Raw genomic sequence first — 16546 nt, forward strand, 5'->3', positions numbered from 1 at the left:
ACCATCTGTTTGCAGTTTCATTACACACTCCTACCAGAATAACCTTCTCTTTGAAGAGAAAATTGATATGGGTTGTAAAAATTACAGTCTCTGACCTTAGGTTTTGTGTCCCTTGAGGTGTCCCTGGTGTGGTCTCCACTGGTAGATGTTAAAGTTTCTTCAAGAAGTACCTTTATGTCTTCCAGCTAATTTTAGATAAGAAGCCCATGCATCAAAGAGTTGGCTGTCTCACAGAGCTGAGCACTCCAGTCTCTTGTTCAAGCCTTAAAATGAGCTGAGTGAGACCCCAGGAACTTTGTCCTGCCCTGCCCAGAACTGCTGGACATCTGACATGATGTCCTTTAGTGTAAAGGATGTTTTTTTCTGCATGGACTTCACTAGATCAGTCTTATTTATGAAACTGTTTATATTGTCAATTAAAGCAAATTAACGGCACTAGTATTTTGCTTCAGGTAGAATGTTCACTTTTAATTCTGTTAAAATGTCATCAGTTTGTGTATTTTTGGATGCATACTCTAGAAAGGCAGTTAACTTAGTTGTTTCCAGCTGAAATGCTTGAACAGGGAAGTTAAAAACTGAAAAATGCCATTATTTGTAATCATGATGCTTTTAAAATAAACACTGGATAGTTTAGTAATGAAATATTACAAGCTTTGTTTAAAAAGCAAACACTCCCCCCCTTCCTCTTGAGCTTAAATAGTGGCTTGTTTAGAAAACCCAGTAAAATTCCATAACACTTAAACTCTTTTGAAGTAGTTTTTCAACATCAGCAAGTAATTCTGCAAATTGCTTTTGAAGATGAGGCTTCATTTACTCCAGCGTGTGCAGTCTGATGGAGTGGATTGGTGGGTGTGGACTGAAATGGTAATTTGGGCTTCTTTGTGTGCATGTGTCTCTCTGTAGAACACTCCCTATCAGACACATCTCTGTCCTCCAGGAGTAGTTGTGAGAGGACCAAGGTTCTTCTGCTTAATAGTCATTGCTGAAGACTTGCAGTCTGTATGAAGGCATAGCATTCATGTTGACTAACAATTTTTCATTATTAATTTTTCACTTTCATTCTACTAAATAATGTTTTCATCATTTTTTTTTTTCTAGAGCAAAAAAAAAAAAAATGTTTTTTGATTAGGTGAGTTCCCAGAACCAGCCTACACAAATATCAGTGGTGGGGTAAGGGTAGAGTAAAGATGTGCAGGTGGAGTAGGAAAAGGGGCAGCCTAGTTTTTGTGTGACTTACACTGTTTTGGGACTGCACCCCAGGACAGAGTGACTTCAAGTTTGCATTTGAATTAGTAGTTATGTAATAAGAGAGCCCAACATAAGACAGTTCCCTAATACTGATATGTACATTCAAAAGGAAGAAAACCAGGTCACTCAACTAGTGCAAATTGAAATTATTTTATTGATTTTAATATTTTTGTAACTGAGTTGCATGGTTTTATGGTAGCTGAAAGTGCTTCCTTTCATTTTGAAAGATAATGTAGAACTTTCTATGAAGTCTGTAATTATATAAAAAGAAGACAGCATTCTCCTGCTTCCTACAAATCAAACCTTTCAAGTAGACAAAAAAAATTATGGTAAGTCATTATTTCAAACAGATTTGAGATGCAAAGTAGTCTATTCAAGACAGGGTTTTTCTTTTAGATGAAAAAGTTGAATATTAAATGTCCTTGAATTTTTGACTGTTCATTTGCATATTTTTTTTTATGGATGAAGATTTTTAGATATAGCATGGCAATTCTTTAGCTTCTGTAAACAAAATCCATCCCACTGACTCATTAATCCAATAAAAATATTCAACAGGAAGCAATGAAGCTTTTGAAGTGTATTGAATAAATATTGAATAGGTATGTTATCATCATTTGGAAAACTTCAGGAGTCCAAACTTGCTTTAGCTATCTATCTCAGTTTGATTTCTGTTCTTCATACAGGCTTCACAGCATTGTCATGACTGCCAATGCTTTATTTCTTAAAAAAAAAAAAATCCAAACTTTGTATTTTGAGGGTGATTTTTTTAAATTCACATAACTTTTATATATTCTGAAAATACTATGAAGGATCTTCAGAAAATGGAAGGTAATTTGGTGACTAATTGTCTCTGATAGTGAAGTGAAAAGAATAAAGTCCTGAGATTGTCCTGGAAGTGCAGTTTCTGCAGGCACATCATTGTGGGCATTGAAAACATTTTGTATTGATTCTATAGAACAGAGACTTCCAGCATTAATAATTTAGCTGACAAGAAATTGTTTACATTAGGTTATCAATGCTCTTATGTTGCCACTGAAAACCACTACAGATGTGACATCAGGTTCCATTAGGCTGAAAAAAGAAACGTAAGGAAGCCTCAACTGATAGCAGCACTTCTTCAGTAGAGAGTGGAGAAAGGAGGGGAAAGGTTCGTTTGCAGAGGGATGAGGACATAACTTTTATGGCTTTACCATAGGGGAAGTCCACTCTGTTTAACCCAGGATCTGGGACTTGAGAAACAGCAGCTCACACACATCTTTCCTGTTGCAGAACCATATATTTTATAAACCAAAAAGTTCTGAATTACTGAGTTGCTTTTATTGCAGATTTATCTCTTGGCAACTTTTACTGGTCATAAAAAGGTGAATATGTCTGAAAAGCATTAAGCTGAGACCATGTAAGGAAATAAAGGTGGCAGGAGGTAGCAGGAGCTGGCTGTGTTGATGCAGATTTTTTTCTTCATGAGTCAGTTCCTTGACTGCTTATGTGGATTAACCTGACAAAAACCCATCTAATAAAATTATAAGTTCAGTGTTCTCTTGCTATGAAGGTCTGGGCAACAAGTAGACAGCTCCACAGGAGAATGCATGGTGAATTTCCAGTTAGAAGCATTGCTTTGCACATTGATACTAAACTGTGTGAATACATTTGTAAAAGATTGGTTGAATGTGAAAATAAGTGTAATAGAAAAACAAGTTTTACACTTTTTGAAAGAAAAACATAACCTTCAAACCTTTAAAAATTTTTTGAGAGCAGAAAAAAAGCAAAAAATTGATTATTCCTCTGGGGAGTTTTACTGCTTTGGTCCATGGAAACCATTAAATAGGGACCTCACTCTTGCTTGACTTTGCTGACTCTAGTTTAAGACCATTATTTGCCAATTAATTCTCTTATCTGTTTTTCTGCACCTATAATGCAATTATTTTATTACATGAAGAATGCTCATTATTCCTTTGCACTAAGGACATTAACTGCTTTTGAGTCTTAGGAGTGTGGAAACAGAGTAAATGGAGCAATGAGGACAGAGTTATTTTTATGTTATAATTGCTTCAACTTCTCCAGTTGGATTTTTTTTCACAAATATGGAACATTTACTTCTTGGGTGACTGCTTTAAACCCAATCCAAATGGTAGAGACTGGGGGATCATGACTGATGTTTGTCATTTTAACCCTCATAACTAGTGCATATAGCTTATCTAAATCATAATGTATTTGTCACTTTTCTTAACTGCCTCTGTTTGTTTACAACAACTTTTGTCTGGGCTCTAACTGAATTGTAAGATCATTGAACAGGAACTGTTCCCACTATATGTGTTTAGTGCCTTTCACAATGGGTCGCCAAACCTCATGTTGTCTCTCCTGTAATGTAAACAGAAAGAAGTTAATCATTGTCATGGACAGATTGCTTTTCTTTCTCTTTTAGTGGTATATGTGATGTTAATTTGCTTATTTTGGACATATTTTGGACACATGTCTCCTGCATTTTAAGTGATCTGCCTGCGTGGCCTGTTACCTTTCTCTTCAAAAATATGTAATACAAGGTACAGACCCTTTTTACTGAGGTGGCTTTGGTGTAACTTTACAGTTCTTGGCCACTTAGACTTTCTCTGCCCAAGCAGAAGTCTGTGGATAAATGTGGGGGATGACATAAGGGAGTGCCTTTAATTCGGTCACTTTTTTAATTTTTAGATATTTGTATAAGGCAAATCATATAGGAGAAGCTTTAAGTAGGTTTTGGGTAAAGATCCTTTCTCCTTCACTTGTGTGTTGTCTGTCCAAAGCTTATTTCAAGGAGTCATTAAATAAGTGACAATCCAATGTAAATTTTGTTTTGTTGAATAAAACTCCCAACAGAGTAACTACAGGAAATCTGTAACTGTAAACCTGTGTGTGGAGGATTTATTTTATACACCCTTGTGTGATGTTGTGAAAAAGCTATTACACAAAGTTAAAGGAAGCATTAGAGCAGTTTTGTGAGTGTTCTTTCACTTGTAACACCAACATGTTTTCGGCTTACTCTTCAGAATAAAACTTCTAGCAAAATCTAAGAAGAATAAGCCTTTAATTGCACATGTTTAAAACATACATGTAATGCAGTTTGTCTGTATCTGTTAAGCTGTCAGTTAATTCTTTTATACATAAGCAAGGCAAACCTCTCTGTGCAGCTGCAGGACTTGAGCACTGGTTCATTGAGATGAGGCTGATCAGAGAAGATCAGTGCCCAGAAAAACCTCAGCCTTTTTCCCAGCTAGCCAGCTATGACATACTGCTTCTATATTATGAGAAAGAGTGAATATTTTTTCACATCCACCCTCTCTGTGTGATTCATGGTTTAACAGACTTCTGCTGTGTCAGCCCTTAGTGTGGCGCTGTATCAAGGTTACCGTAAGCTGCGTGCCATGGACTACAGCATCCCTGTCCTTTCTCTTCCTCACCCTGAAACTCAGTAGCATCTTATAACTGGAGTACCACAGCTCTAACTCAATTAAATTACTTACGAAAAGGATCTCATTCTTTGGGAGGATTCTTGGAATGATCCTTGAGGAAAGGCCTACACCTCTCTCTCTAAATTTGTGTTTAAGTACGTATTCCTTCCATTTGAAAAAGCTGCATCTGCAGAGAAATTGTGAGTCTCTGGAGGGCTGTACACCAGAGCAAGACTGAGGGGATTGGTTTGTTTGAGTTGGGTGTATTTTGAAAGCCCAGGATGGTATCAGTCTAACAGTGATGAGTATAGGTACCTGTGCAGACACATTAAGACTTATGTAAGAGTTGGTTCAAGAGCTGGTTCTTCTCAGGTGGCAGATTGTGCATGGGCACTGCCCTCAGGGAAAAGGAGGAAGGCGTTGAAGCTGCCCCAAGTGAAGAGTAGAAACTTCCAGTGACTTGAATCAGAGCATGTCCAGGGTCTGTCACATGTGGAGCATGCCCAGTATCACCCTACAGTCAGTGCCAGTGAATGTTTCTTTCTACATCATTAGCACAGCAAGTCCTTTTTCTCTTCTTTATTGACCTGCCTGGGCTAAGCCTTAGGCGAGTTCCTCTAGCAAGCAAGAGTTATCCTTTAGGCATTCTGGCAGTGACTTGACCTTGCTGTTCAGATATTTTATTGCCTCAGGTGGTGGACGAAAGCAAAGGACAGCAATATCCCTGGCACAGTGATTCTTAAGGGCATGTGATTTTTGCTAGAGGGCATGTGGTAAAAAGAATGGTACTTTGATAGGCTGCAGACAAGTCCAACTGATCCATTACAGACAGTGTGAAGAGACTCCTGCCTGTAATTATGGCACAGAGCTGGTGCAGGAAGAGTCTAAAGAAAATTGTTTCAGGGATGGTAGCAAGACAGAGAATGTGAAGATCAAGTATGCGTGATATAAACAGCTCTGCACAGGTAGGAGTCCCATCTGCTAATATTGCAGCCACTGTCAACACTTGTCTAGCAGAGAGCACTTGGCAGTGCCTGGTTGTCCTGGAATCACTTGAACCAGAAGGTATTGAGTCTCCTTGTGCAGACTGTCAAGCTGGGGGTGAGCTGTTGTTAATTCTGATTAAGTTATCAATGCCATTACCAAGTCAGTCTTACAGACAGTATGGTCTTGTGACCCACTTTGCACATTCAGGTGGTACTGAAATGACTATTTGTGCTTGCTTTTTAGAGTTGAGGGAGGACTGTGTTTATTTGGGTGCCTTTTTGAGGCACTGTCTTTTGCCACCCTTTGGTGCCTTTTTCCAGACTTGGAAGAGTGTTCTGGGGAAGCATCACTGTGTGCTTTCTCAGTTCTTAAATTTTAGAGACTGGTTGCCAGGCAAGATGGACATCTTGTCTGACCTGGTTTGGCTTTCTTATGCAATTAGTACTTATGTAAGTGATCTGTCTTCTGTGTAATGTGAAACGAGGTTCTCTCTCTTGCTGCCTCTTCTGGAATACAGCTTTATTAATTTACACATACTATATGCACTAGTTGAGTGTTGCAACATCACAGAACCTGATCACTGAACACAGAACTAGAGTGTGATTACTTTGTGATTAAAGATTTACCAAATCGATTATGTGTTACACAAGGTTGTTGCAGTATCTGAACTGCTATTCTGAACAGATTAAAACTAGTGTAAAATACTTCTGACATATTTATCTTTATAAACATCACAGGACACATTCCCTGTTTGAAGAATAATTTTTTTAATCTTTCTCAAATGTCATAAAATAATTCTTTCTCCTTCCTGTCATCAATGTTTAGATCTCCCAGCAATCAGTTATACTCAGTTCTCACTGCATTGAGAGATACTGTGATTGTTCCTTATCCTAGACATTGGAGAATGGACTACTTGTAATAATGCAATCACATATGCTTATTAAAATGAAAAATGTTAAGGGTTTGAGAGCGCCTTTGTGTTTCACAAAGATACTTCTCTTTTTCAGGAATGATGTTGACCACGGATACCTTTAATATTGCAGCTGTCTGTAACTGTGGTCATAGCAGAGTTTTGTCAAAGACCAGGATATGTAGAGTGGAACGCTTTAACAAGTAATCATAGCCACTTGGCTTCTAAAAGCATGAATCTTCATCAGTTCTGCAAGTAATACTTCTGTCTCAAAGATAAGATAGAGATACTACATGCAGCTTGATATAGTTGGTTAGATGCTGGCTGGAATTAATGTTCTGTAAAGTATGTAAAACAGCATAAGAACCATTGGTAACTGTTTACATGCTATTAATAATTAGCAACCTTCCTACCAGTCTGTTAGGAAAGAACCATGCATTGGGTACAATAGAAACTCAACTCCATTCGGTTGGGTTCAAATTACATTTGACTTCAACAATAGGGCATGAATGGGGCTCATTTGAGTTTCTGCCACTGTAAACAAAGAGATGTTGGAATGTTTCATTTGTTTATTGATTTATTTATTTGGACAGGTGCAACTTGATCATATGAAAAAAAAATTAATTCAAATATAGGCAGAAATTATCTTAGTAAGCATTGTCCAGTCAGAGTATGTGATACTAACCAATGTCTTGACTCAAAATAATTTAGCCTGTGGCTGGTTTTGAATTTGGGTCTTAAACTAATCAAATCATGTTCTAGAGAAAATACTTTACCTGGGCTTAGAAAATAGAAAATACAGATTTTATTTTCCGATTAATTTCTTTTTAGGTACTAAGTTCCTTCTTTTACTTTCTGCTAAAAATGATGTGCACGTCTGTGAGGTAGGCTCTGTTAATGGTAGTAGAGCTCATCCTTGGGAAGAGGCCATTCAGTTCTGATGGATCCCATCTGTATGAGGATGATTCTCTAGGGTGTAATTTTCCTCAGCTATTTGAAACCCTCTCATAAGTGCTCCAAAGTGATCAGGTTCTATAATTTGCAAAATGATGGCAAAAGGAAAGAGCTAGGAAGATTGTTGGTGGGACTGTTTGTTAGAATGCAGTATCACAGGACTAACAGCCTCAATTACTGCAAGGAGAGACTTGATTCAGGCTTTTTTTTTTTTTTTTGGCATCTCCAGCAGCTGGACACCCGCACTTCTCCAAACTGGACACTGCAAAGGGAGAGTGGATGATAGTAGCACCAACTTATGGTTTGGAGCAGGGGAAGGTTGAGGCTAGAGAAACAATATGAAATTACATGCAGGAGAAATTACCCTTGGTATAAAGTTTTCCAGTTCTTTTGTCTTAAATGGAGAATTGCTCAGCAATCTGCTAACAAATCCCACAAATACCTTGCTTACAGATAGAAATAAACCTACAGAAAAATTGAGCTGACCTTGAACACTTAATAGCTTAAATTATATTACCATACAACACAGCCCATGTTGCAGCTGTGTACTGTATCATAGTCTTATCAAAGTTGTTCCTCTGTCTCTCAGCAGGTGGAATGAATTGGATATACACTCAGGTTTTAAAGCAATAGCTTTAATATTTCAGTTCACATTAAGAATTTGCTGTCTTTATTTCCCTTTCAACATTATATTGCATTTAAACAATGACAGGGCTTCTCCTGTAATGCACACATTGGATTCCTGTCACTGCTAACAGAAGGTATGTGCACACACCAATGGAAGCGTGGATTAGAGTTTCTCTTGAGGTGAACAACTGTTTATAATTAGAGTTGTGAGAATGAAGAAAAACCCAGCTAGCAAGCAAACAGTCCCTCTTCCAAAAAGCTTGGTAAACTCATAAAGCTCAGGGGCTTAATCTCTGAACCAGAGTGCTTGTTATCTAATCCCCACCAGCTGTTGTGTACTTGGTAGCCATGACATCTGTAATAGAGCTGAAGGGCCTGTCTATATTGGTTGGCACCTTTACACACCAACTGAACTTGATTCTTCTCTCATTGCTCACATTTACCTGCTTTAAATCATTAACCAGTTGCTCAGAGTTTGATCATCCATTTAACCATACTTTATAATAGAAGTCAAGTGCTGCTTTTCACATTAAGCATATTTTAGGTATGTAGGTCTTCAGCAGGTCTCGTTTTTGTGTTGCTTATAAGAAAAAGGTATCAACCACTAGAATTTCCTCTGGTTTCATACTGATTCCTAACACAGACTTCAACCTGGGAGTGAAATCTCTTGAGTTGTATTTGAGCTGAAAAACACCATCATGCTTCCAGTAAAGAGAATAAAGAATTATATGCATCTCCATTAACTGATGTGTATGAATTGCTATAGGTAACTATACAAGGTATAATATAAATGTTAGCAAGGTATATGTGTTCATTATAATTATGAAAGAACACTTGTTTTCAGAGATCACTGTCATCTGTGCTGTAGTGGATATTGTTATTTTTAAGCTGGCAGAGGAGAGGAATTGGCCCATCCTGAGAAAATCAGCCATTTTATGTCTCCCAGTTCTTGAGTGAGTGCTGTGATTTCAAGCCTGCTGTGAGGCAGTACCCTCGGCACCAGCAGCAGTGCAGAGGAACAGCTGCTGTGTGTAGAGTGAAGTATGACCCCTTCATGTTAGGTGTAGATAAAACTCCTATTTTGGTGCTTGGAAGGGGTTAGAGGGAAGGTGTCTTGTTCCTGGATCCCACATGGGTTTAGTTAGGGGGTAAGTGCTGAGCCGGTCTCAAGGTAAGAGCATTTCTGGACATGGAAGGACATACCTGTGGGTTACTTTACTGGTTAAAACAGAGCTGTTTATGGCTTCCTGCCACCATGAATGGTTAGACTGGGCAGCTGAAGTTGATGCTGTGGCCAAAGCTGGGCCTGAAGGCTGCCATAAATGTCTGCTAGCTGTCATCATATTATTGTGGGTCTAAGATTTTGAACCCTCCTAAGACAGTTCTCAGTGTCTGTAATACTGTCAACATTCAGAATACTGGCCTCATAAACTAACTATACTAAGTTTTCGAAGAAATGCCTCTCAAGTTTTGTTAAATTTCATTATAGTAATTTTTCAGTTGGAATTAATTTAACTGATTTTTAATTTTTTTCCCCCCAGAATGGCACGAAGAAGTTTTGGGATTTCATGAGGACACATGACAGGTAATGATGGTATCACATTATTTCCCATTGTCTTCATGTTGTATTTCATACTGTATTCTCTTTCATTGGTCAAGTGTTGTTGATGTTTTCTTTCCTCCAATTTCATCTTCAATTCTCACTTCTTGTGTAATACCTGCAGGTGGTTCTCTACTGTTTAAGATAGAATTAGCAGAAATTTAAAAATCTCCTTGTGGTTTATTATGTTTTCAGTGAGTTTTGTCTGTGTTTGACTATTCCAATATTAGAGTTTTAACACATAATTGTACATTAACACATTATTGTATACATTATTTGCACATTACATTATTCACAGATTATTGTACATTTTAATGATTACATAGAAGATGAAACTGAAAGTTTGGATTGTATGAAATACTCTTTTTTGAGTGGGAATTTATTACCTGAAGGAAGGAGTTTCTTCTGTCTTTCCAAATGTATTTCTCTGAGCAGGGAAGAAAAGCAATTAACTCCTGACTTCAAAGATCAGTTCATACAAGATTATAACAAATAAGGTGTATATAAAACAGACCAAGTCTCAGTGTTATTAAAAATAAAATATTTATATGTCTTTCAAAAAGTATTAATATTTAATCTGTTTGCTGAAAATTCAGGCACTAGAAGATAATAATAAAAAGCAAGGGTAACAACTTTTTCCAAGAAAAAGATTTTCTAAATCTATTAAATGTAAAAAATGCAGCAAAACACTAAAATAAATTGTGACATAACCCGAACCACATCAAGAGATGGTTTTTTTTGTATGCATTAAATAACTAAAATCAGTTGCATTTTGGGAAATCCTTCTCTGTTGGAACCCTCTAAGTTCTTTCATGAGTCTTTTTGTGACATGAGTCTTTACATGCATGTGGGTGCCTGGGAGGGATATAAAATTCTAGCAACACTTCTTTTATATATATAAAGATTCTGAAGGTAAAATTTTCAGGAGGACTGGGAAAGCATTAGCTGGATTAAAAATGCCTCCTGTACTGCTTGAGAATGAGGAGAGAAAAGGGAGTGATATTTCAATACTGAACTTCACACTTGCTTTTGGAATTCGCCTGGAAGACAGTTCTGTCTTTGCACTTTGTCTGTCCATATGGGCATGTGCCTGAATTTATGATGGCAGATACAAAGGCTGAAATGATAATTGATTGCTGGAAATTTAATATATTCCCATTCAAGCAAGTGAATCCAGCCTCAAGTCACAGTGCTGAGAACATGACTTCCAGATGAATTTGTATGACTATTTTTGTTTAAACTTTAGTTTATCACTCTGTGATAATGTGTGAATATATGCAACTAACTGAGTGGGGTAAGTATTAAAGGATCAGTTTTCCATGAACTTCTTGGGAACAGTATTTCTGAAGGACTTTTGTGGACATTTTTGAAATAGTTGAGAACATAACTTTATAAAAAGGCTACAGCCACATGTCATGCCAGTCATCTCTGGTCACATAACATTTGTTAGCTTCAGATGCACAACAGCTGCCACCCCAACTTATTAGTGACTACTGTTGAACTGCAGAATGTCTAACACTCTTTCACAAGGAAATTCATTGCAGCTTCTGACACCAAAGGTAGTAATGTGAACTTCCTGCGTAGGAAATCCATGGGTTTACATAATTTTTTTTTGTGAATAGGAAGGCAATTATTACCCAATATATTAGTCAGATTCAAAATCCCATATAATACTTTAAAGCCCTACATTTTGATGTATTTTAATAGCTGTGATGCTTATTATGTGGAAAAGTCATTTTAACTAGTTCTTGAAGATTATAAAGAACTTCATGCTGAAAGAGCTCTTACAGGTTCATTACTGCCAATGAAAGATAAATATTGAAGAAGAGGAGAGGTTTCTGGGACACAGTTCTGTTGGTCAGGATTTCCTGGTGTGTATGTCTGTTTGAAGAAGATTGTAGATGTTTTCCAAAATTAAGATCCCTTTTCCATAATACTTTTTCATAAGTATTCATGGCTTACTACTTATGGAAGTGCTGTAAGACTGTTAAGTGATCCAAGTGTCCATAATAAACATGTATGTATACACATGTATGTATTATATATTTGCATAGAATTTATATGTATTATGAATTTAGTGATGATTAATTTAAAAAACAACTGTGTAATCATATAAAACCAGACATTGAGCCTAACCCATGTCTTTATTTGTCATCCTCTTTCAGCAGCACAAGTAAACATGCTTAAGATTGACTTCCTTGCTGCATGGTAGTGAACTGAGAGCTTGTGTGCTGGGTTCCTTTGGGAGCCCAGTGTTCTGTCTCACTTCAAATTAGGTCAATATAAGCCAATATTTAATAGATTTGCATCAAAAGATACGGGAAAATATTTACCAGGAGAGATGAAGTTATTGTTGTATAAATGTATCCTTTCCAACTGTTCGGATGAACAGCTGATTAAATTATACAAAGACAAAAGCACAGGACTGCAGTAGTCACTTCATTTGCCTTAGATGTGAGTCATCTTTTAAAATCTCTCTATATGTTGTAGTGGGGCAAGATCATTTAACTATATGTAGTCTGGTGGTGTAACTCTAGCACAAGGTAAAATAGCAGAATTGGTGCTACTTTTCTGATTTTTTCCTTTTATTTCTTTTCTTTCGTTTAGTTATTGCACATCTGGGCATGAGTTTACAGTATGTGGTTCATGAGCTTTCTTAAGATCAAGATCATTCAGAACTAGTCATCAATCCTGAAGTCACTGCTGTAATTTATTTTGAACAAGTAATTGCTTATTCCCAATCCCTCCCTGCCACTTGAAGACAAAAATAGTTATGTGCAATTTATTCCTGTTCACACAATAAACTGTGTTAAGGCAAACCTTTGGAACCTGTGCCTTCAAAAGTCAACTGTGTGTCAGCATAGACAAAAGAAGCAGCATTTCTTACCATATTTAGGTTTACATTCAAACAGAAGGAAGATCCACGACACAAGGACATACCTATGGACAATAGTTTGGTCCTGGAATGCTTTGCCCAGAGAGACTGAGGAATCTCCATCCTTAGAGAAATTCAAACCTTGACTGGACAAGGCTCTGAGAAGTAAAAATCCTTGATTACCTCTTCTCCACTGTAATTATTGAACAAGTTTATTGAGCTGTTGCTCCTAAGAGTTACATAATTTTGGCCTGTTGTGTCAGGCACACAGCAAAGATGCTTTCTGGAGTTAGGCACTGCTTACTTTTCTAATTAAGTGTAATTTTCCCTTTAATACTCAAGATGATGTGTTTGGTCATTATTAAACATATCCTGATGAAAATCAGGCAGAGTGCAAGCAATGAAAATTTAGATACAAGGTGTATTTCAAGATTCTTTTTAGACTTGGGTCTGTCAGAACTGGTTAGCAATTTGTGGGGGTGTGATTTGTGGGCTGAAGAGCTGTTAATTTTTTTAAGGGCTTGGCTTTTAAAAATAAAAGTCTTTATCAGGAGAACATTTTCCTTCTGCAAATTTGTGGTGATTTCTGTTAGAAATAGAAACATACTAAATTTTACAGAGTAACCATTGATACCTGTAACAAAAAAATATTCTCTAAAATCAGACTCAGGTTACAGTTATATTCTCCCTCATCCTAATTTTGCTATATATAGTACAGTAAGAGCCTGAAATGTAATACTTAAGTTCTACATTCATCTACTTTATAAAGCAATAGACCACGTTCGTTTCAGGTTTCAGCAGCTCCCCTTAAACAGATTCAAGGCTTTTAAAAGGCATAATTTGGGAACAGATGAAGGTCAGTGTACAGTCATGTGCTCCCTTCTGTGCTTTGAGTAATAACGCTTGAGAACAGGGACGCAACTGTACCTTTTCCTAGTTGACAAAACAAAATTATGTCTACCTCTCTATTTGAAAGTATGAAAATTTCACTGTAAAGTTCACTGCATTTAAAAGAGAACAAATTTGAGGAGACTGAATTGTGTACAAGATAGTTATGTGAGTTCCTCTCAATTCTGAAAATATCATGTGATGAATAAAAAGCATTTGGACTAAAAAACTTTCAGCTCTACGTGCATTGTACCCCATTTATGCTGCATTTTTACCTTCAAAAACATGTCACAGTGACTCAGCAATAGTTCCTGACTTAAAAAATTCTTAATGAAAAAAGCTGAAAGTTTATTCTTATATTCCTACTTTATAAGACTTATCTTTTTGTTTTTTCAAGTAAAGAGAGTCATTTGTTTCACATTTCAAACAAATTAACTCCTAATCTAATGTGCTTCCTCAGAAGAAACGACTTTACACTTTATCTATTACAAAGACAACTGAAAAGTGTAGTTTTCCATCAGGAGTGAGTTTACAGGGTGAAGGAATCCAAAGCAACCTCCACCTCAGCTTGCTCCCTCCTGCAGGTACCAATCCTGCGGGCAAACAGGAGGAGGTTCTGGAGGCAGGTTAGAAATGAGCATAACTCAGAAGGAGGGGATGCAGGTGTGGAGGCTGTGTGCTGTGCAGTTACCTGGCCCAGGGCAGAGATCAGGAGGTCCTGCCCAGGGCACTGAGGAATGCAGCCCAGCAGCTGCGGCTGCATCCCGGCCCTGGCCACGGGAGCCGGCCAGGGATGGGTCACCAGAGCCGGGCCATGGCCTGCAGGAGCCACCGGTGCTATTCTGGCTCAGTGGCTGCACAGGCAGCTATGGAGACAGGGTGGAAGTCATGTGCCCTGACCACATTATAGGAGTGGATTAAATTCCTTCTCCTATTTCATATGCCAGATCATTTGGGCTTTATGGAAACTTAATCCTGTATGTATTTTTCTGGTTTATGTCCTGGTGTATTATAAGACACCATGAAATTTAACTCAGATGCTTCCTTTGTGCAAGAATTGTCACAGTAGCTTTAAAATACAGCTTTTAAACATCATTACAGGTAAAAAAAAAAAAGAAAAAAGTTTTTCTTGGGTGGCATATGCCTTTCACTTTCAATGATGTGCTGTTGTTCTGTAAACCTTGTCTGTCTTTGTAATGTCTCCTCCGGGGTGTCAATGATGTGGAATTTTCTTGATTATCTTCAAAGATAGTGTGGAAGATAATGCACTGTTTAAAATCAGCTGGAGGTAGTTCAACAAACAAAAATCATGAAAAGTTTAGGGAAGTAATAGCTGAGAGAAGGGAATGAGAGCTGGGCATGTTCATGCAAAGGATATCACAATTGAGGAGAGAAATTACCACTTATCATAAAATGTAAAGGAAAGTTACAGAACAGGCCAGAATAATTAAATTTCATCAGTAATCAATGACAGAATGAGAAATGATGTATGGTGGGGAAAGTATTTTTAAAATTAAACACTAAGAAACTGGTTTTACCAAAAAGCAATAAGATAATCCAGGAAGGCATGTTTTGTAATCACTGTCATTGAAAATGCTCAGGTCTAGGCTTGATATCTGTCTATCAAGGATACTATCAGTATAATGATAATTTTCCTGGTACTAGAAGGAAAAAATATAGTAGCCTATTAGTTTCCTTCAACCCAAGTAATTACACGATTTGTTTTCATACAATATTTGCAAATAAAATGCACTTAATGCTGTGTTTTTTGTTGTTCATTTTGGGGGTTTTCTACAGTGAAGGCTTGACAGATCCTCTGCTTTTGTGCCAGGAATTCTGCAGGCGTATTTACTGTCTTTTAAAATTAGTTACTATGTTGTTACCTTAGGATCCAATTTAAATAAAAGCATAGGAATGAGAGAAACATGAGATGAGATGCTGTAAAGTTATCAAAGAGAAACATGAAGTAATAAATTTTCAGATTCTCATTTCATCTTCTTAAGCATATGATATGAAAGCACCCTATAGCATATAGTCTCTTCTCTGCTTTATCACTGAAACAGGGTAAAATGGCAATAAAATCTTTATAGAGGGCATTGCTTCATTGGGAAGTTAAATAATTGCCTAATTTTAAGAATAGAATCCATGAAAATTCTTATAACTAAGCAGGTACACAAGAATTTTGGCTGGTTAGTCATTAATTTCTGAATACAGGTTTCTGGTATCCAGATTAGAAGCATCTTGGGTTTTTCACAAGTTTAGGGATTTAATAGTCTAGTGTTTCCAATGATATGCAAAATAAATGAATGTGTTCATTCTCCTACAATCACTGAAATTAGAAAGGTGATTTCAGGTGAAATTAGAAAGGTGACTTCTGCTTTTAGGTGATTTTGAAATATATCTGTTCTGTGTAAAGGGTGCCAAGAGTTTGTACATGGCCTAGAGACAGTAGCATGATCATGGCCTGCACTTGGGATGGGTAAAAATAATCTTAGGCAAGCTAGGAGATGTTCTGTAGTTGGAGTGCCTGTATTTTAGAATTTTAACTGAAAACTTCTCTTGGAAAAGAGGGAATTATTTAAACCTTATTCTAGAAAATTGAGGAAAATATGAACAACTACCATCATACTTGTATTTTGGTAGGTAATAAACAAAGTTGCTGGTTTCCCGTACCTTAGTGCAGAACACTTGAACTTTTTTGTTTTGTAAGCTGTCCTTGAAACCTGATGGTGTTTTAAATCTTTGACTTTTGCCATTTCAGAATGGAATAGAGGCATACTTAGGCTTTTTGGGTGGATTATTTATTGGTCTTATTATGTGATAGCATTTATAAATGGCAGTTTCACAAATAATTAGGAATTGGAACAAAAGCCCATCAGGCTCTGACATCTGTTGCACATAATTCCCATAAAGCTGTATTTAATCAAATACGTTAGCATAAAACCTGAATTTATTTATTAAAATATTTTGTTGAAAGAATCCCATTGAGATGCAATGTGTCATTTCTAAGGGTATCCTGGGACACTGGCCAA

General features: G+C 37.0%; 1 protein-coding gene across 3 annotated transcripts in view; it reads left to right on the forward strand.

The window, feature by feature from the left end:
* The window catches only part of NUDT14 (nudix hydrolase 14), a 58966-nt gene that overhangs the window by 17980 nt on the left and 24440 nt on the right, over nucleotides 1-16546 (forward strand). For all 3 annotated transcript variants that reach the window (XM_053946499.1, XM_053946501.1, XM_053946502.1), the window contains one exon: nucleotides 9693-9736. In XM_053946499.1, the coding sequence (XP_053802474.1) occupies nucleotides 9693-9736 (44 nt within the window). The remainder of the gene's footprint in view (nucleotides 1-9692; nucleotides 9737-16546) is intronic.

This window comes from Vidua chalybeata, chromosome 6, assembly GCF_026979565.1.
Source record: "Vidua chalybeata isolate OUT-0048 chromosome 6, bVidCha1 merged haplotype, whole genome shotgun sequence".
In the NCBI taxonomy this organism is placed as follows: domain Eukaryota; kingdom Metazoa; phylum Chordata; class Aves; order Passeriformes; family Viduidae; genus Vidua; species Vidua chalybeata.